General features: G+C 31.0%; 1 protein-coding gene across 1 annotated transcript in view; it reads right to left on the reverse strand.

Moving 5' to 3' along the window:
- Nucleotides 1-21,920, reverse strand: part of LOC107452026 (teneurin-m-like) — a 124,419-nt gene that overhangs the window by 19,011 nt on the left and 83,488 nt on the right. Inside the window, exons 14-18 of the mRNA XM_016068302.3 lie at nt 4,890-5,009; nt 3,719-4,007; nt 2,496-2,763; nt 1,869-2,009; nt 1,418-1,667 (exon numbers count right to left, since the gene is read on the reverse strand). Coding sequence (XP_015923788.3) covers nt 1,418-1,667; nt 1,869-2,009; nt 2,496-2,763; nt 3,719-4,007; nt 4,890-5,009 — 1,068 coding nt within the window. The remainder of the gene's footprint in view (nt 1-1,417; nt 1,668-1,868; nt 2,010-2,495; nt 2,764-3,718; nt 4,008-4,889; nt 5,010-21,920) is intronic.

The following is a 21,920-nucleotide window of genomic DNA, read 5'->3' on the forward strand; positions in this document are numbered from 1 at the left end:
TATATATATATATATATGTGTGTGTGTGTGTGTGTGTGTGCGTGTGTGTATCTATAATTTTTAGCAGTAGCACTTGATACATATATCATTCGCTGCAGTTCGCAAATACTCCAAGCAGGCATATTAGGAGAATAAGCATTGAACATAAATTAACATCTAACAAAACATGTAAGATATAAAAAATTAAAAGATTATAAACATTTAAAAAATTAAAGCATTAAAAAAAGCATTAAAGCATTAAAAGCAGAGTGAAAACATTAGAACATAGAAAAAGTATGAAAAATATGAAAAACATAAAAATAAACAAAAAGTTATTAGAAAGTCATTCAGTTTGCAGGGCTTATAATAGCTCACGACCTCTCCAGTATCTGTTGTATGTATTTCCTACCACTGCTCTGCAAATTCCCAGGCCCTCAGCATTCATCAGGGCTTCCTCATTGCTCAGAGTACAATTTGGGTAAGGAAGGTATTGTTTGTCTAAAATAAGAACTCCCCCAGATATTTCAAGTAGAGGTGCGGTGTCACTGTTTTGGCTCGAGTCGGAGAGAGAAAGGGATTGTCTATTGTGTTAGTCTTAAAGTGAAGCTACCCTTGTGGCGGGAGGAGCTTAGACAAATTATACTTGAGTGTGTAGAGTTGCCAACCTGAAAGCAGCTGATTCCTGTTTCGAGTCACCCTCCAAGCCCCAATTTGTTCGTTTTTTAGCTAGGATATCATCCAACTCATACATATTGAAATGAGAGACTGCAATACAATATTCTTTTTTTGCTTCACAAGTGATCCTTTCTATGTGAATTCTGTAGATGCTTGGATTGCTGATCAATTAACACGACAGCAAGTCAACCACTTGCAAAAGTTCTTGAGTACAATGTATTGTATTTACACAAGTGTGAGTAGTATACAAAATAATATAGCCGAGATGATGGAGTGAATGGAACAAAGAAAGTCTTCCGTAAAGGGGTTGTAAATTATACGAAATAAACAATAAGTACCAAAACAAAAGATGTTTTCTGTCGATCCAATGGATCGTTTGCAGACGAGCAGCATTGTCACCCTGTGATTGTAGACTCTAAGTTTGGAGATTACTCATAAGCTTCCTTTGTCCATGGATGCAATTGTGGTGCCCAATCAGGGTTTCGTGTCTTAAGATCCACATTTCTTGGTGCTCTCGTGCTGCTACGGGTTATCGTGTATTTTTCGGATGGGCCTAAGTCAGAGTTTTTTTAATGATTCATAAAATAAGGGGAGAGATAGGGTACAGCATAAGGATTTCATTTTTGTGTTGAATGGGTTTAATCAGTGATGAAAAGGACCAGTGATAAAGGGTCAACACAAGTGATAAAAAGGACAAAAAATAACTTTCGTTCAAAAGTGTTTTAGCGTGTTGATATTCTTAAATTTAAAAGAATAAGCTTACTTCATTCTAAAAACTGTGTAAACTTGACCATTTGGCGTAATTCTTCTCACAAGATTGAAATCACCAACATAAACGCTGCCATCAGGGCCACTTGCTAAAGCAACTGGTGATAAAAGTTTATTATCTCTGGCAAGACCATTACAATCTGGGCAAAGAAGAGGGCGTGGCTGACCATTACCCATAAGAATAGATAAAACTCTCGGCTGCTGACGAAAATAAATCGTTGCACCATCACCTTTCTGTAGAACACCTGCAAAAAACAATTATACGTAGTTAGTAATAACTGTTACTAAATTTAAATTGCTGATTGATTCAACCTCAAAAGTATAAATTTCAAAATTTTCACTTTACATTTCAAGTGTTTTTGATGAATAACTGTGCGTAGATTTTCTTTATTAAAGTAAAATATTTAGGTTGGATAATTTTTTAGAAAGATTAATATAATGCTTACCTTCATGAAAATTATATCGATGATGAACATCTAAATTCCAGGATCCTAATTCAGAAATGTCCATATCATATCCACGTAAAGTGGTGGCTTGAACAGTCCAGACAATTCGCTCACAGCTGCTATATTTATAACCCACGGACACTAAAAAAGACACATTTTTCTAATTATAGAAACTTTGTATTTCAATCTAATGTCCTCAAAAATGTACTTTTATGGTGTAATGATATGAACTCTAATTAATTAAGTTGCATCAATCAGGCAACTTTAATGGAGAACACGTAATCGTTTGCGACGCAAAACACATCGATTTGTGACTATTTTGATAACACTACCCTTATTAGTAAGTTTAGGAAGATAACCTTATAATATATATTCACTATAAGGTTTTTACCTGATATCTATTCTATTTTGTTTCAAAAATATTTTTGAGTGCTCCTCACACTTTTCTTTTAATAAATTGCTTTGGCTATATTGATACAATATTAGAAAGCACTTCTTTTTGCCCATATAATAGTATGAGCTGATGAAGAAATTATCTTCCTTATTCTGTAATTTTCTCTACATTTTGAACTTATCTATACATAAATAAGTACTCTAGATAGATAAGTGCATTAAAGAAGACAATACCTCTTGCAGACGTTAAGCCATATACTTTCTGCTTATAGACATTTCTCTTATTCCATGCAAAGGTAAATTTAATATCTGGGTCGGCTTCAAATGTTTTTTCCATTAAATAACCTTCAACTACAATTTTTAAATAAACAAGACGGAGATTTTCTGGAATTGTTGAAGGAGTGAGTTGAAGGTGAATAGTTGAAAGATATCCTTGAGCATGGCTGCTGTGATAGACAAGATGCAATTCTGATCCTGGAATCGAGAAACTCTCTTGGAGTACCTACAATCAAAAAATATAATAAATAATTAAATTTTATAGAATTAACACATATCATACCGGTGAAATGACTGCTTAAAAACTTTTGCATCGAAAATGCATCATTTTTGCACATTTGACTTCATGACTTTTTCTAACAATTAGTTACAGTTAATAATCTATTATTATTTTATTTAATACGTATTTGGTTTTATTCCAGTAATACTTGTCGTATACCTATCTCACCACAACCGGTCATTTGACCGGGAGAACAATTTATCGCTTTATAAGGTTATCGGATCAGAAATTACGGTGTAATGCATGCTCAACGTATTGCATTCGATTAGTTGCACATTTCTGCAAAGACTAATGCATGAATTCAAATTTCTAGAAAGTACCTAAAATTTTAGATTGGTATTTTCGTGTAAGAAAAAGTGGCAAAAACTAAATGTTTTGGTATGTAGCTTATATTTTATTTTGATAGCTTTACTTCATTTCTGACGAACTGTTAATTTTTACCCAGAAAAATGTCGAAACAATCAAGACAGCACAAGTTCTTAGAAGAATTAATATTAGTTATAAGAATTATAATTCTTATATATTCTTATAATTATAAGAATTATAGAAATAATAATAATTACAAGAAATATGTTTGCGGAAAATGTACAACGGAATGTACCGTGCATATGTAAAAAATGCGATATGCAATGAATTAAAAATTCTTATTCCTTGTGTTGGTAATACATAAAAATTGGCAATATACAATTTCCTTGTATTATAATAAAGTTGTTTTAGTTTATTTCCTTCCTAACATCCATATTTCATACATTCAATGAAGAAACATAAAGTTCTGTCATTTGACTGGCTATGATAGAAATAGGTATATATTAAGTGTTGGTGTTAAATAGAACGTAAGAAATATATGGAATAATTTAAGAAATAGATAAACCTCACATTATGATAATTGAAAAAAGCAGACCTGTGTTTCAGCCATTATTGCACTATTTTCAGTACAAGCTCCTTGTGATCCCGATTTCCATGTTTGGTAGACAATTGGTTTCATTATGTCATAGTCATGATCTAAACATGGATTTTGTTGTTGCAACAAATCTTCTTGAACTTCAGTTTCTATAGTAGCTGACATTACTACAGGTCCCATAACCATGACCGTATTCCAAGGCACCATAACAGTTCGTTTAATTGGGTGGAAGGGATTACGTTGAAACTGAAGAGTTACTGCACCACCACCATTCACCAGAATGTCAAACCTAAAGAATTATAAGCAATCAAATTTTAGAACAAAATTCGGCGGGAAAAATTATAGAAAGCACTTTTATTACTGGAAACAAAGGGATTCGACAAGAAATCTTCCGGTGTTGTGAAACGTTTTTGAAATTAAAATCGATTTAAAATTATTTCAATAGTTAGTTAAGAGAATTTTTTTATGTATCTTAAAATTTTTACGGTTGTCACATTTTTCACTTTACTCGAAATCAGCTAAACAAAATTGAAACGTAAAAAGAACGCAAACCTTAAGTAAAAAATATACGAAATATCAAGCAAAAAACAGAAAATAAATTGTAACAAAAATACAGAACACAAAACTTAATTTATAAAGCGAGTAGCGTATTTAAATGAACTTACCGGAATCTTTCAAGAGTGATTTAAAATATTTTTATACAGCTTATTAATATTTTTATGCGTACTTGCAGCTTATGCACAGTGAATAGAACTTATTAATTTTCTTTTTATCCTTTTTGTCTTTATTGGGCAATATATACAGTCCCTGGCCAAATTATTAGACGCACTATAGATTCTTTGTAAAATCTTAATTATCAAGAGATACTATACAGTTTTATTGTTTTTACGCTGCTTAAATCAGTTTGCACATGTTTACGTTCATGTATCAATTAGTTAACATTGTAATGCAGGCTGTGAATTGAATTTTACTGCAGGAGAATGCTGGTATAAAATAAATGAATATAAAGTGCAATTATTGTGATCTGTTTGTACATGTTTATGTTCATGTATCAATTAGTTAACATTGTAATGCAGGCTGTGAATTGAATTTTACTGCAGGAGAATGCTGGTATAAAATAAATGAATATAAAGTGCAATTATTGTGAGCTGACTAAATTATGGGAACTTACCATCCGTCACTTCTAGTTAGAGTGAATCCAAACTGAGGATCAGTTGCCACACTCACTCTGATTCCAATAAGTCCATTTCCTTCACGACTCACAACTCGTCCTCTAATAACTGAAACTCGGCTAGAAATAGCACACAATTTTCATTAATATTCTATTGAGTATAAAATGTTCAATTGAATTATTCTCTAGAGCCCATCAATTGAGGCCAGTAAAATAGAAAACCGTATCCAAGTTGTTCGGACTTATAATGTTTTAATGGACATTAATGTAAATAAGAGTCTTTAAATGAGTTTGTTCCCACTCAAATGTGTTTTACGCTAGAGGAGAATCTTTAACGGAAAGAAAATTTTTGGGTTCAATAAAGCAAACTGCTAAGATAAGTCGGGGTAAAATAGGCACATGAGGAAGATGATGCATTCAGGTTTGCCACAGAAAAAATGAACAAAATAGCTGCTTTTAGTAGCATGAAAATAGTTGCTGGAAGCTATGAAAATAGTTGCCTAAATAAGAACAAAAATATGACTAAATTTTTATTAATTGTCATATACCATGATCCATTTAGTCAAATCGGTTGCAAATAAGATAATTTTAATATAAACGTTCTAGCACTAAGTTCTTAAATCGAAGCAATTTTACTATATACTATACGAAACAATATTTTCAGAAAAATAAATACTTTTAATTACAAGAATTCATTAAAAAAATACCTTTTCTTAAGAATGTACTTTTTCTAAAAAATTTCCCTTTTAAATTCACGAATCGTAATATCGTATTAAAAATTTTTTTTTTTTTTTTTAAATCATGCGAAATTTTGTAGCATTTACCGCTGAAAAGGCGATCGAGAAACGAAATAGACTTACAATGGAATCTGCGCAAATTGAAGAAATTAAAAAGTATTGATTCATATTTGTTATTTAAAATATGCAAAAAAAAAAAATGTTTTTATTGAGAAAAAAAATTCCAGGTTTTCAACCAAATTTATGATAAAAGAGACATCACTATTAGTACAGAAAAGTCTCCCCATAGTCTCCTATTGTTGCTAACCTAATTTATGCTGAAAAGCATCGCTAGGAGTACGGAAAAGACTCCCCATTGTTTCCTTTTCCTGAAAATAGTTGCCTTTTTGACCTTTTCAGGCAAAAAAAAGTTGCCATAGTTGCCTCACGCCGAAAATAGGTGCAAATAGTTGCATTTTGCCTGTTCATTAGGTGGCAACGGAGTGCTCAAACCAATAGAAAAAAAAGCCTTAAGATCGAGCAACGAATAACTCTGAGCAGATTGAAATAGCGTTTCATTCAGTTAATCAAATTTTAATAAAATAAGGTGACACGATGTGATAAGTAATGTCGGGATCATTGTTTGTCAACAAACAAGATTTACCATTCAAAAAGTACTATTTTGGAGGACACTGCCGTATGTGTCACTCAAAGATCAGTCTTAATTCACGTGAAGACCTCGGACAGACATTAATAATTTAGGTAAAGTGCTTAAAAATGTTCTGTTAATATTGCCAAAATCAGTAATATTATATACAGATTTATCAATTATGAATAACTGTTTGACTGAATTAACTCGTTTCCATACCGCCATCTTTCACTTATTGTAAAAGACGTGATAAGATGTCTTTGTATAGATAGATATTGTTCGTTCACCTGGAGTTGGTACTTGACTCCGCCTTCACCATGTGGTATGCGACGAAACTATTTCGCTATTTTTGGGAGAAGGATGAGAACAATCGTATGAAAAAAATACTTATTTCTCAAACTTCATGAGCACTTTTTTAACTTTAAATATACCATAAATTTGATGATATTTCGCTCCATTTTTTAATGATATTTCTAAGTGAATAGTTTTTCCTTTTTGAGATATTTTGCTGGAAAATCAACAGTTTTTAAATTAAAAATATATTTGATAAGACAGAGAAACGAACGGTATAGTAGCAGTTGATAAAGCAAAGTAAATGACTGAAAAATAAATTCGCTGTTTGCGTTTGGAGTTCATTAAGAGTTGTCTCAATTTCAAGAGCGGAGATGTTTTACTTCTGTGCTGAAATGCACTCTAAGAGATGGAGCCCAGAGCTTGGTTAACCAACTCTTGGTGAACGAACTATAGCTGGTGAACAGATACTTTGATTTTCTAGATATTCATGTTGATTTCCTTTGATTTCCCAGAATTTGATGGAAAAAAGGGGAAATGCTAGTTTATATTTGTCCTTGGAAAGGTAGATGAAATTTATTTGTACATAAATGACAGTATGGATTAACCAAACTTGTAATGTTGCAAGCAATTTATAATGGCCACCACATCTTGTGCATAATTCTTTTATACCTTTGTCTGCCATTCGAAATAATCATTATATTTCGTTAAATTTTAAGAACTGTATCTTGTTAGCAAGGTTACACTTAGAAACGTAATTTAAGCAGTAAAAGTAAGTCACAAAAGGATATATTTAAATTGAACAATTTTATTTTATCACATCTTTTCACACTTGTTTATTTTTTCTGTTGGGTATCTGTTGTGCAATGCGCTATCATGGATTCACATTTTTGCACTTTTTTTCTTTGATTTACTGTAATAGAGTTTGATAGCGTTTAGATCTTACATAGATCTCTAGTAATGCGTTGGGGGGTTTTTATTAAGTCATTTTTAACTGTTTTTAGATTTTATTTTATTTCAGTTTAAACTAATGGAAACTAATTCAGATGATGTTTAAAATGTTTTTTTTTTTGATGACGCTAAAAAGAAGATATTTATCAAAACTCTAAACAAACAAATGTTTAATATTAAACTAAATTTCAAAAAATGCTGATTGTAGATTCGTATTTTATCAGAAAAAAAATAATCTAAAATATCACACACGCTATAACTCAAACTATGATTGAATATCGGCCGTTTTTGGAAATAGCTGAGTCCTTCAGATGATTTGTGAAAATTTAACAAAAAGGGTTAAGATATGAATTTTCCCACTTCACTTCTTCGACAGTTGATTTCGTTTATTGAGTTTTTTCCGACGTTTTGAGTAATTCTTTGTTTGTACTCTGTGCTATATATCTTTTTAGAAGCACTTAATTAATTACTAAAATTTCGCTAAGTAAAGAATAGAGCCCGAGATTCATTGTACAATAACATCTCAAGATATCCAAAAATAATGCTAATTTCAATCTACGTTAAATAAATATAATTTTAATGAAAACCATCGTTGAGAACATAAATGAAAAAATACATTTTTAATGTATTATTTTAACACACACACACAATTTTCACAAAATACAGAAAAGGTCTGGCTCATTTTATTTGATGGTTAGGCAAAAACGTTTATTTCAACAATGTTGAAACAAAAAAGGCTACTTAAAGTGCTTTACTAGTTTTAACAATTATTTGTGTTAAATGAATTTTCTAATATGTGATGCCATACAAATTAAATGTTTATTTAATAATTTCGCAAAACATTCTATAGATCATCCTTTCAACATACCTGCTAAACTGAGTTCGACATAAAATGTAACGAGACATTTTAACATTAGTACTTTTTTGACTCTTGAAGGTCCCTAAACGCTTTATATACTGCAGAAAAAAGAACAACTCTGAAGAACACTGTGCATAAAAATACTTATAAAACTGCATAAATAAATAAATTATACATATATATACAGTTTTAAAAGTATCTCAGAAAACTGAGATAGTTCAAACGCGCAGTGGATAATAATGTTCACAGTTTGATGACATTTGTTATATTTTTGAACACTTTTCTGCTTTAGAGCTGCTTTTCTTCCTCTTTTTTTTCTGATTTTAGAGCATTTTTCTACTGTACGCCTTTTCTAATCGTGGAAATACTAGTAGAGAGCACTATTTTTAGGTACTTACTAATAATTTATATACTAATACTAATATACTAAAAATTTTTAATATGCTTTTTTTTCGTTTTTGCATAAGTTTTTTTGAAATGCAACTCTAATGAAAATAACAATTTTTAACGTCATTTTTGATTTGTTTTCAGGTAATTTTTAAAAGTCAGGAAATTTGTTCTAAATACTTAAATGTCTTAAAAAAATATGTAAAAATCAATACAGACCATTCCTTGCTCTAAAAATCTTTTAGCAATCTACAAAACGTAACGATATGAGACGGAGTGTATACAAAATATATTAACATTATTGGATTACGTTTTTTTAAAATATATTGATGTAGTTCATTTACGTCGCACTAGAGCTGCACAACGGGCTATTGACGACTGTCTGGGCAACATCCCTGAGGATTATCCGAAGACATGCCATCACAATTTTGATCCTCTGCAGAGGGGACGGCACCCCTGCTTCGGTAGCCCGACGACGTGCACACGAAGTTGAGCACTTTACGGTAGAACAGTTTAACGAGGACCAATACCGCCCACCCTCGGTTCCTACGCAGACTGATCCAAATGGTCACCCACCCGCACACTGACCGCAACTAGTGATGCTTGACTTCGGTAATCTGCTGGGAACCGTGTCTTAACGATCAGTCCACTGCGGGACTTTTAAAATATATATAACACTCATTTTAAAAAAAAAATAATCGAAATGATTTTTGCTTGAATTTTGAAAACGATATTTCAAATAATTTTGGAACAATCATAGTCTATTGACGTGTATAAAAAAGATTTCTCTTCCTTATTATTTTTTTAAATTTTATAACCGTCGTTGAGCAGCCGACCCAATTTTTTTTGGTTTTACGACTACTAATGTTCAACTCCGTAGCCTTGTAACTTTGTCTTCGTGGTGGTCTTCTTGATGGAACTAACTCACATTTGCGTTACATGGAGAGGAAGACCACGAGAACCTCCCGCGGTTAGCTTGACGGCAAAGAGACTCTAACCCATGATCCGTCTACCACTGAGGATATTTCACGTCAGAACTGCGGTCGATGCAAGCCGGCTGCGGATTCGTATTGCACAGTCATCACTGGGATTCGAACCCAGTTCACCTCATTGGTAGGCGAACGCTCTATCCCCTGATCCAGCATGGCTCTTCCCTTATTATCATCCTATACCAACCTTGGGATCGTTAAAGGTTTTGGTGCAGTTAAAATAAGATTCTAAAAATAAAAATGAATGATGTACTCTTTTATTTACTCAAATATTTATATTTCATATACTGTTTCTTTCAAGAAATCCACCTATCAGAGTTTTATCTCAGTCGCATACTACGTACGCATGCAAACATACGTAAATATAAATTTTCGTCTGCTAAAAAATATATATTTGATCTTGTAACTTATTTAATGATGATGACTTTTGTTTACTGCACATTGTTATTTATTAGTATAATTATCATGGTAATTTATTTTCATATTTTTAAAAAATAGAGATGTATTGACATCAAAAACGTTTTATAAAACACATGCACAAAATTAAAGTTCTAATTGGAATTGATTGAAATGTACCTTTCATGGCCTCCTTCTATTCCAAGTTCGAATTTTTCTGGAGTGAAATAAATTATTTTAACGATTTTGATAGTTTTAAAGTCTTCTTAAAAGGGCACAAAATTGTTTTAGATTCCTATAACATCGCATAATGTGTAAAAACCTTCGATTCCAAGTTCGAATTCTTCTGGAGTGAAATGAATTATTTTAAAGATTTTGATAGTTTTAAAGTCTTCTTAATAGAGCACAAAATTGTTTTTGATTCCTATAATATCGCATAAAGTTTAAAAACCTTCGATTAAAAATTCGAATTCTTCTGGAGTGAAATGAATTATTTAAAAGATTTTGATAGTTATAGAGTCTTCTTAATAGGGCACGAAGTTGTTTCAGATTCCTATAACATCGCATAATGCTTAAAAACCTTCCATTCCAAATTAGAATTCTTCTGTAGTGAAATGAATGATTTTAAAGATTTTGAAAGTTTTAAATTCTTCTTAAAAGGGCACAAAAATGTTTTAGATTCCCATAACATCGCATAATGCTTAAAAGCCTTCTATTCCAAATTTGAATTTTTCTGGTGTGAAATGAATTATTTTAAAGATTTTGATAGTTTTAAAGTCATCTTACTAGGCCACAAAATTGTTTTAGATTTCTATAACATCGCATAATGTTTAAAAACCTTCGATTCCAAATTCGAATTCTTCTGGAGTGAAATGAATTATTTTAAAGATTTTGAATGTTTTAAAGTCTTCTTAATAGGGCACAAAATTGTTTTAGATTTCTATAACATCGCATAATGTTTAAAAACCTTCGATTCCAAATTCGAATTCTTCTGGAGTAAAATGAATTATTTTAAAGATTTTGAAAGTTTTAAAGTCTTCTTAATTGGGCACAAAAATGTTTTAGATTTCTTTAACATCGCATAATGCTTAATAACCTTCGATTCCAAATTCGAATTCTTCTGGAGTGAAATGAATTATTTTAAAGATTTTGATAGTTTTAAAGTCTTCTTATTAGGGCACAAAATTGTTTTAGATTTCTATAACATCGCATAATGTTTAAAAACCTTCGATTCCAAATTCGAATTCTTCTGGAGTGAAATGAATTATTTTAAAGATTTTGATAGTTTTAAATTCTTCTTAATAGGGCACAAAAATGTTTTAGATTCCTATAACATCGCATAATGCTTAAAAACCTTCTATTCCAAATTCGAATTTTTCTGGTGTGAAATGAATTATTTTAAAGATTTTGATAGTTTTGAAGTCTTCTTAATAGGGCACAAAATTGTTTTAGATTTCTATAACATCGCATAATGTTTAAAAACCTTCGGTTCCAAATTCGAATTCTTCTGGAGTGAAATGAATTATTTTGAAAGATTTTGAGAGTTTTAAAGTCTTCTTAATAGGGCACAAAAATTTTTTAGATTTCTATAACATCGCAGAATGTTTAAAAACCTTCGATTCCAAATTCGCATTCTTCTGGAGTAAAATGAATTATTTTAAAACCATCGATTCCAAATTCAAATTTTTCTGAAGTGAAGTGAATTATTTTGAATATTTTGATAGTTTTAAAGTCTTCTTAATAGGGCACAAAAATGTTTTTGATTCCTATAACATCGCATAATGCATAAAAACCTTCTGTTCCAAATTCGAATTTTTCTGGAGTGAAATGAATTATTTTGAATATTTTGATAGTTTTAAAGTCTTCTTAATAGGGCACAAAAATGTTTTAGATTCCTATAACATCGCATAATGTTTAAAAACCTTCGATTCCATATTCGAATTTTTCTGGAGTGAAATGAAGTATTTTGAATATTTTGATAGTTTTAAAGTCTTCTTAATAGGGCACAAAAATGTTTCAGACTCCTGGATCATTGCATAATGTTTAGAAACGATCTAAATAAAATAAATCCCTTTTCATAAACACAACCTCAAAATCTCAAATTAAGCTTTTTTAAGCTATGCATAATTTTTAAAAAAATTGAGATGCTTTGTAATTCTCAAATAATAAAAAAACCATGGATGTTAATTAAAATAATTAAATTAAATAAGCATAAAAGTAGAACAAATTGAAGAAAAATTTAATAGGTATGCATTATTTTGTCAAACTAAACAGTTATTAAAATATCTTTAGAGGCCCAAGTAACTTAAATTTTCATTGGAATGCAGAAAAAGAGATTTCGGTTACCTTTTTAAGTTTTTTGATGATAAGCAGATTTTAAAGCATCTTTTAATGCTCAAGTACCTAAAACATTCATTGGAGTGCAGAAAAATAGGTTTCAGTTGCCTTTCTAAGCATTTTTGGTGACAAACTATTCAAATTGTAGGTGTTTGCATAGTAATCAATCGCTATTTGTAGAAGCAAAAAGCAAGAAACAAAATGCACACTTTATACAATAGAATATATTTATTAAAAAAATTATATGAGGCAATGTTGTTTATTTGTAACTTTCTTTAATACAATTTATAAAAAGTAAGATTATTAAAGTTGCGTAAAGACGGCTTCATCTACTTGAATTATATTATTTAGTTGCGCTAAAAAGGAAAAGAACACCTTAATAAACGTTTGATCTAATGATTGAATTTGGACAGAAACTTAACGGTTCTCGGGAGTGACCTCAAATATGCTAATTAATTGGTGCCTAAAATTTTTTAAGTAAAAAAAATCAGGCACGAAAACGTATTTTTTTCTGAATAAACATACATTTTTTTAGACGGATTCAGAAAAATATAGGGAGTATAGCCATAATGCGGAGATAGGACTCCCATAAATTGGTTAGCAGGGCAATCAAAAGTTTGGAACCCTTAAAATCAATTTTACTTTCTGCGTATTTCGCCATAGTAAAATTTTGATTAGTAAGGTATTCAATCATTTTAAATAATATTGTCTTATATGGGGAAATACAAAATGTGAATGAAATTGGTGAAAAATCGAATTTTAAAATATTCGATTTCTCAGGAACTATTCGACCACTCTCCTGACCAAGATAATGGGAATATATTTTTCTACTGTCCTCAATATTTTGGGGAATCATAAAAGATATGTTTATTCAGTGATTTTTTGTGTCACTACCTTCTTGAACCATTAAAATCGAGTACGTAAAAATCATTAAATCAAGAGTTTTTCAGGATGTTTTTATTTTCTTATGAGCAATTCATAATTTTTATTTTTGCACAGTTACAAAGTGTATGCAATCTATTCATTTTAATAAAAGAAGACCTTATGCCAAATCAAAGCTGAATAATAATTTAAATGGCTACAAGAATTGAAAAAAAAAACTTTTATAAATTTAAAATATTTTTACAAACTTTTTCTCAATTACACCGGATGGAAATTTTTTCTGATGCTCTTTTTAGACAAAGCACCCACACTAGGCAGATGAGCTGATTAAGAAAACGAGGATAATTTTGTTGGAATGAAATTAATAGGTAGGAAGTATTGTTTAAAGTAATTCTATCAAAAATTTTGCAGACTGAAGTGGCTTTTTGAAAGATTTAATGAATGTATTCCACTATATTTTTGGAAACATTAGATTGAAATGGCTGGTCTTCGATTTGGAGTTTATGCAGCTTACTCCAAAATGATCTGACGATACCGTTAGAAAAAAGCCGAATAAGTTTAATCAGTTTTAATCTAGAGAAGAGTTGAGGTATTTCATCCTTCTCTTTTTGTTATTAACAGACATATTTGGGTTGAATTAAAATGATTTAAAAACAAACTTTTCATTTTAATACAAAATATTTTCCATAGCTGAACCAACATTATTTTTAATTGTAACTTTTTCACTGAAATAAAAAATTTTATAAAAGAAAAAATTATGTGATTGGTTTATTTTAAACAGACTATCAAAACAGATTCAGATGTCCTCCAAGTTTTCAGAAACCATGAATGGTAATTTATTATTCTCTATGATTTTAAATTCTTTATCGTAATTTATTTTTTCGATAGAATTATTTAACATATTGATGAAAAAATTATTATTAGACAAAGAATAATGACGTCACCAGAAAACTATGAACGTTCGAAAAGTTGACCGTCAAGTAATTGGTTTCTTTTCATCAGCTAAATTCAAGAATTTATCAGAACCTTAAGAAAGTGTGCGTTAAATTTGACTAAAATTTAATGCAAAAAATTTTTAGGCGATGAGACCCCGGTCAATTGGTTGTACAAATAGCAATATAGCTCCTTTTTGTGTGAGGCTACAAGTGAAAAAGCAAAACAAATTCTTTGCATTAGTGAAAGAACTGAGCTTTGTAATTTAACGATACGGCAGTGTTTGATGTAGTTCGATTTTAATAGATTTCCGTCAGCTGATAGTGCTTTGCTGATAGTAGACTTGTTAGATGTAGCATTCATGAAAATAATTTTCCTTCTACGTGGTAATGGAAATGATGCCGCCATCTAAGCCCTTACTGTGCTCGTATAAATTTGAGCTTTGGCGTCACGATTTGGAAATGATGTGAAATGATTTACTGTGGGGTTATGATGTAGCATGATAAATGCATATATCTTAGAGGCCATCTCATTGGTTGAGACAACAGCAACATGTTTAAATGCTATCAATTTTACGTGAATTCGTTACGCTTATTATAGATAACAATTCGGTCATTTCTCTGTTATAACAAAAAAGTTTTATTAATGCTCCAATGAACTTCAGTAGGCTTTTTCAGTGGTCTTTGTTAAAGATTCTTGATTTAATAAATTTTATTTAATGTGAATTTACTTACAACCATGCATAAATAATTCAAAAGTTATATAATTGAAATGTAATATTACTTGAAATGTAAAGAACGGTTGCATGATGGGCGTGTAATGCCTCTCCGTAAGACTTTTCAGGTCCATCCAACGGTATTGAAATGATTGACGTACAGAAATGCATACGCTCAAAAGAGGCTCTTCTGTCCCCGAGTTGTGGGTTCATTAGATCTAATGAATGTATAATTGGTTGATGATGCTTCAAAGAGAAACTGTCAACTGCACTCGTTATTCACATTTTATTGTGTCAATGTTTTGATGTCTTTTAAAGTGGTAGTCTTGGGAACTCTTTCCATCATTCAAGCACATTTACTTCCCTGGCAACACTTTGTAGGCAATTATAAAAGTAACTTTCATGCTCTCATTTCTTTATAACCCTCGTATCATAAATGATTCCAGTTATTATCGCTGAACTTATTATATATAACTTATTATATATAACTTATTTTATATAACTTATTTTATATAACTTATTTTATAAAACTTATTTAATATAACTTTTTTTACATAACTTTTTATAACTTATTGCTGAAACAAGTGCTAAAGAAATAGTTTTGAAAGTGATATGTTCTTCAGATGTAAAGCTAGACTTTAAGACGGTGTATATGGAATCTAATGTTGAAATCGATTACTCGGAAGAATTTTGTATAGTCACAAGGTTTCTGGTTACTTTTTTAAAAAGAATAAACATTGGCTTAGAATGAACAGCTTAGTCATAGAGCTTGTATTTGTTCAGCTCTTGATGGGCCATCTTATTATTCACCGAGACAAGAATTAGATCAAGATTATTTTAATAAAGAATTATTCCGTTTCTATGTAAATTCACGGTGATTAATGCTATATAACTCTTGCTTTTCTAATTAAAAAAAAATCAATTATCTCTGGACAAAATTTTCGAAAAAAATGACCCACACTGGTTGAATTTAACGGTCCCTTAAACAAAATCATATACTATGTTTGTTATTTGTGTATTAATATCAGTACTCAATAATAGAAAAAATTTTGTTATTTGAAGTCAAACTAGATGTCTTAAACTTGGGCCAAACTGAATTGTAAGGATAAAAGCGTTTTATTTTAATATTTATTTATCGTAGAAGCTTAAATGATAGCAATGCTAAATTCCTCATAAAAAACAGAAATGTATTGATTGTGAAAAGCATGTTTTCCAATCACCATAGTTCAAGTATTAATATTTTAAAAAATAAATTGCCTACTATTTGTAATATTTTAGGAAAAGTTAGGAAAAACTACAATAGTACGAAAAAAAAAAATTGATATCATTTTATTGGTGTTTCATTCCTTTCAAAGTTGACAAAAATACTTTCATGGTAATTGTTTCTTTTTTTTAACAAGAAATCTTGATATGTTTTTTTATTCTTTTTTACTTTAAAGTTCTTGGCTTATGCCCTAGAGGTAGGGGGTTCGATCTCCCCGTGTAGTAAATGGTTAAATCTGTCGAGTCACAAAGTCCGCCATAACAAATGATACCTCCGGGGGTACTGATCCTGGATTGGTTCAAAATGACTAGGCTTCGAACTAAAATTTGGTTCGGCTGTTGAACGCGAAGGTTATAAAATACAAATCTTTATTTTTAACTTGAATTCCTGCAGTAGACTGTGCAGGTTAACCTTTTTTCGGCTATTTCAATAAAGATAACACTCAATTTATTTTTATGCTATTGTCGAGGGATTTAAAGACAGCCATAAATTATTCAATTATAGTAGTGATGAAACGGTCATTGACTTTTTTAATTCTTCCATTTGAGATTATTTATATGGTTTGTCCATTTATTTGGCCAATTGTGCAATTTTACCAATTTTTTTGAAAAAGAAAATGCAAAAAATCAGCATATTTTTAGTGGCAGCATTAATAAATACAAGGAACTAAAACAAAACATAATACACAAGCTCTATGTTGAAATTCTAATTTTTTTATACGTAGAAAATATTTAATTTACCATCAGTTTACTATCCCAAATTATCTCGGGCAAATGAAAAAAGTTAAATATGAGTCGTTGTATATGTTCACATCTTCATAATCTGAAAAATCATCTGCATTACTTTCACTCTCGAGAGCCATTTTTTAACTCTTTGTTTCTGTGTAAATTCATCAACCATCGTGTATACAATTGTACAAAACACGTTTGCAGTCCCACAAATAGTTCTCAAACAAAAATTGACAAACTTCCAATCACAGCAGATTATTTTTGCTTTGCTTCCAGCCGAATAAAAACGTGATGAAACAAAAGGTATTGACGAATTCTGTTATGGATAATAAATATTTGCAATGCATACCAGAGATAATCAGGGAAGCAGTTATTAAGTGTAATTTTAACATTGTTCAATTTTATAGAATTTTTTTTCCTTTGACTAAAATGGGATGTTTTCCTTTACATTAAATCGAAGTCTGATTATCCCATATATGTTTCCTTCAGAAAACGGTAGGCATTTCACGAAGTAATTAAATTTTGTTATCCAGTGGCAGAAATAATTTGCTTTTAAAGCTATTTTATTTAAGTCGTTTCAATCAAAAATTTTTAGAGACCTGATTTGCCTTGTGAAAAATACCAGAAACTATGGAATGATAATGTTTAAAAAAGCATTCAAAATTTTAAAAAGATTTTTAAAATATGCTCATGGTAGCAAATTATTCTTTATATATTATGGTATGAGTATTCTTTGTCATCATTAATAAAGCCCATCTGCGGTTTTCAAAAATAAAAGATATGGAATAAAAAAAAACTGCATTTAAAAAAGTATAAAGAAAAACAAAATTAAAATATTTCAAATTCCGAAGAATAATATGTCAAATCTTAAGCAAAATACCTTACAAAAAATTGCTAACTATCGACTTGCTAATTGTCGACTTAGAGACTTAATTTTCCTTTTCGTCGCAGAAACATCTTTTTTTTTCTTTCTATAATGCAGCATAAAATGATAGCTTAAGAACCTTCCAAGTGGCTGTAAATAAATAACATATATGAATTCAGAGTTTTGAAATCAGTAAAAAATGTTATTTTCCTAAGATTTTTTAAATGTTTTTTTTTCTGAATATAATATTTCCTGCGAGCTAGAAAGATCCGTCGCGGTACCGTAAAATACCATCTAGTATTTTCTTTTTATGCTAGTGTAGTGTTGTGCCATACGACATTCAATCAATGAGTGTAGTGTGAATAAAATGTATATGATCTCGAAAGATATGAAGAGATAAGGTTTCAAATGAAGTACAGACATATTGCTTTATATATATTATTAGCATAATTAATGGCGCCCACTTTACTGCACGTATTGGTGGACTTTAGTGTCTATTAGGCTAAGTACCTCGAAAATAACTGAAAATAAAACTTATTTTTTAATTTATCTTTACAATTTGATAAAGAAAATATAGTTGAAGTAAGTTGGAGCATGTTATTTTACTTTACTATCAAATAACATCTATAGTTATCGAAATGAAAAGTTTTTCTCTTTATTTGCATGGTCAAAATTTGAGATTACTGTCTAAACAAAAACACATCATCCAGTATTTCTGTTAATAAGGTTAACTACCGCGATAATTACAAAATATCGAACTGAAACTTATTTCAGTTTTTTTCTACTTATCTAAGGAAGGTCTCGTGGTCCAAGTTTGAGACATCTTCGTATTGTTAATCATTACTGTCAATTAAGATCCATTAATTATACCGATAATTACATAATATCCGGACATTTATAAAGCATCGATACAGTTTTTGTTTTTCTATTCACCTCATAAAGAACACTTGTGTAAATGGTAAAAACATATTAGTTAGCCGTAATTAGTATTTAAGTTGATTATTCCCTAGTTACTTTAACAATTATAAACATCGGAATAAATGTTTTCCATAATATTTTACAAAGAACACATAGTCCAAATTTTAGTATGAAAGTGATTTTAGAATCCTTGAAAGTGAGTGAGGATCATTTATGTATGGAGTCGTTCATAAATGATGTCACATTTTGTGAAGGGGGTTGAAGACAATAATAATTTTATCTTATTTTATAACCGTCGTTGAACAGTCTACGGAATTTTTTGCTACCAATGCTCAAATTTGTAGATTTGTAATTTTGAACCCAATCCAGAAGACAAGGAAACTTCTGGATCAAGTATTGGAAGAAATTTGCCTTTGTAGAGAACTTTTTGATGAAACTAACCCACATTTGCGTTGCATTTAAAGGAAAACCACGAGAACCTCCCACGGTTAGCCTGATGCCAAGGGGATTCGAACTCATGATACGTCTACCACTGAGGATATTTTACGTCAGCACTGTGGTCGGTGTGAGTCGGGAGAGGATTTCGCATCACCCAGTCATCGCTTGGATTCGAACCCGGTATAGCTCATTGGAAGGTGAACGCTCTATCCCATGAGTCACTACGGCTCGACGGTTGGCATTTTCGGTAACCTAACCTCACGTGATCTTGACACGCTTGCTTCGACCAACACGCATATCTTGACTGAAACACCCACTTCTATTTCAACACATCTAGTTCGATGGAAGGTTCACAGTGAGCAATTAACTTGCTGTTTGTGACTGCGACATTGTACTCCACACGCTGTTGCTACTCGGTCTCGATCGCACGCAACGGGGGCCTGAGCACACTCGACTGCTCATTGCAATACAAGAGCGACCACGCTTACAACTGTGATCTTCCCACGACGAGCACTCAAAACCCGGTGATCTCATTACAGCTCTCATCAAAACAGCAATGAATCATATAATTTCATCGAATTCCATCACTGCTGTTGGAACAATGTAGTGCACTAGTATATAACTCGATTCTATCTTGAGTTCTCATAAATACGGAATTGTTGGACACTAAAATGATTCAAATAGTAGTGCAAAATGTTTCTGAATATTAGAGAAGGAGGTTTCCGACGTTATTGAAAACTACATGCACTGTAACATATATTCAGAAAGGTGATTCTTTTTTTCAGTGTAGATTCAATTAGTAGTATACTTTAATTTATATATTTCGTCTAATTTAGATACTTTATTTGCAATTAATTTTCAAAAAAACATCAGTAAATCACTTCATTAGTTTTTAATAAGAATTTATCATTATTAATTACTTAATTTCGTATTTGTAAATTTTCTTATCACTTGCAGAAGTAAAAATTTGTAAGATTAAGAATAATATTTATAGTCTTATTAATAGACCTACGTGTCATTATTTATTAATTATTTTTTTTAAAGTTCATGAATAAAATGCATAGTTTAAAAATTGAAAGTATAATATTCCGTCAAAATTAATGAGTTGATTAGTATTCTTTCAAATATTAATTAAAAAATATATTTCATCTATCAGAAATTGTTGGATTATTTAAAAATTTTTTGTCAGAGAAACTTTATACCTAACATTAGTTTAATTGCATTTATTTTAATCAATTGACCAGACAAATATTTCAAAATTCTTTCAACTAACTCAGGAAATCTCAGTGATGGATTCGTTAGTTTTTGTTTTTCCTATTATTTTGGGTGCATTAAAAATATTCATGCAGGTGTGGTTATTACTAAAACAAACTTTCTTTGAGAGATCTATACTTGTTAGTTAAGACACAGCAGATGACTGGCTGTTTTGAGTGTACGGGTGGGTGAGCATTTGGATCAGGACCGAGAAAGCGCGGTATCGTTTAAAGTTCTCGCTTGCAGGTATATCGATGCAGTGGATCGAAATGGTGGTCTTCGGATCATCCAGTAGCCAATTGTGCATCTCTAGTACGACGAACTATCCTTGTTAAAATAAAACCTCATTACAGAAAGATTTTTGTTTGGATCTATATGAGTGCCTATTAGTGCTGCGATGGCTCAGGGCGTTTGCCTTCTTATGGGGTTCGATACCGTAGATGGCTGGTCGATACGAATTCCGCATCCGGCTTGCAAAAACCAGAGTGCTGACTTGAAATATTCTCAGTGGAAGACGGATCATGGGTTAGAGTTCCCTTGCCGTCAAGCTAACCGTAGGAGGTTCTCGTGGTCTTCTGAAATTAGATATTTTTTCAAATCAAATTAGATATTTTTTTTTAAAAAATACAATGGTGAATTTGATGCCTAGTTTAAATCAATCCTTTAAAAAGGAAAAACTTTTCATATCTTTTTATAAATTATGTAGATAGTTATCCTATAATAATATTATCATTTATAATGAAACAATTACCGAAAGTGTTTCAGAGGATAAATCTAATGATAGGTTAAAATTAGTAATAAAAATAACTTTCAATAAATTTTTTTAATAAAAGAAAATCACTAGTTAAAAAATATGTTATTTGTATTCAATAATTATGTCAGATAAAAGATGAGTATAGTTATTGGAAATTGTTAGAGTTCATAAGTTCATCATTATTTAAAAAGCAAGGAAAGTGAAGAACCAAGCATAATAATTATTTTTAAAAAAATTATATTAAATTCGAGCTCAGATTGGCATTTCTATACCAGTGTTCAACCATTTCGAGATAAACCAAATGGCGCACTAACCGCCTTTACTTCCCAGTTAGTTGTTGGCTTCAAGCCATTAACCGTAAGCCGTTGTACCATCGTGGCGCAGCCTTAAAGGCACTCTCTTTCGGAATTACTTTCAAAACTTTTCATTAGTTTCTTTTCCCTATGTTTTATTTTGCGAATTGTTTTATTTACCAGGTGGCCGAGTGGTTAGCGTGTTTGACTGCGGAGCCATTGGCCGCCGGTTCGAATCCAGCTCTGGGCATGGATGTTTCTTTCTCTCTCTGTGTACTATGTCCTTTCTCCTTTGTGTGAATGTGACCCGCTCTATAAACGGGTTTGTGGTTGTGTGACGTGGGCGACGCTGCTCCACAGCCGTGGCTTCGCCACAGGTGCCCACTGGGTAACGAGAAGAGAGTAGCAGTTC

Source organism: Parasteatoda tepidariorum, chromosome X1, assembly GCF_043381705.1.
Source record: "Parasteatoda tepidariorum isolate YZ-2023 chromosome X1, CAS_Ptep_4.0, whole genome shotgun sequence".
NCBI classification, from domain to species: Eukaryota; Metazoa; Arthropoda; class Arachnida; order Araneae; family Theridiidae; genus Parasteatoda; species Parasteatoda tepidariorum.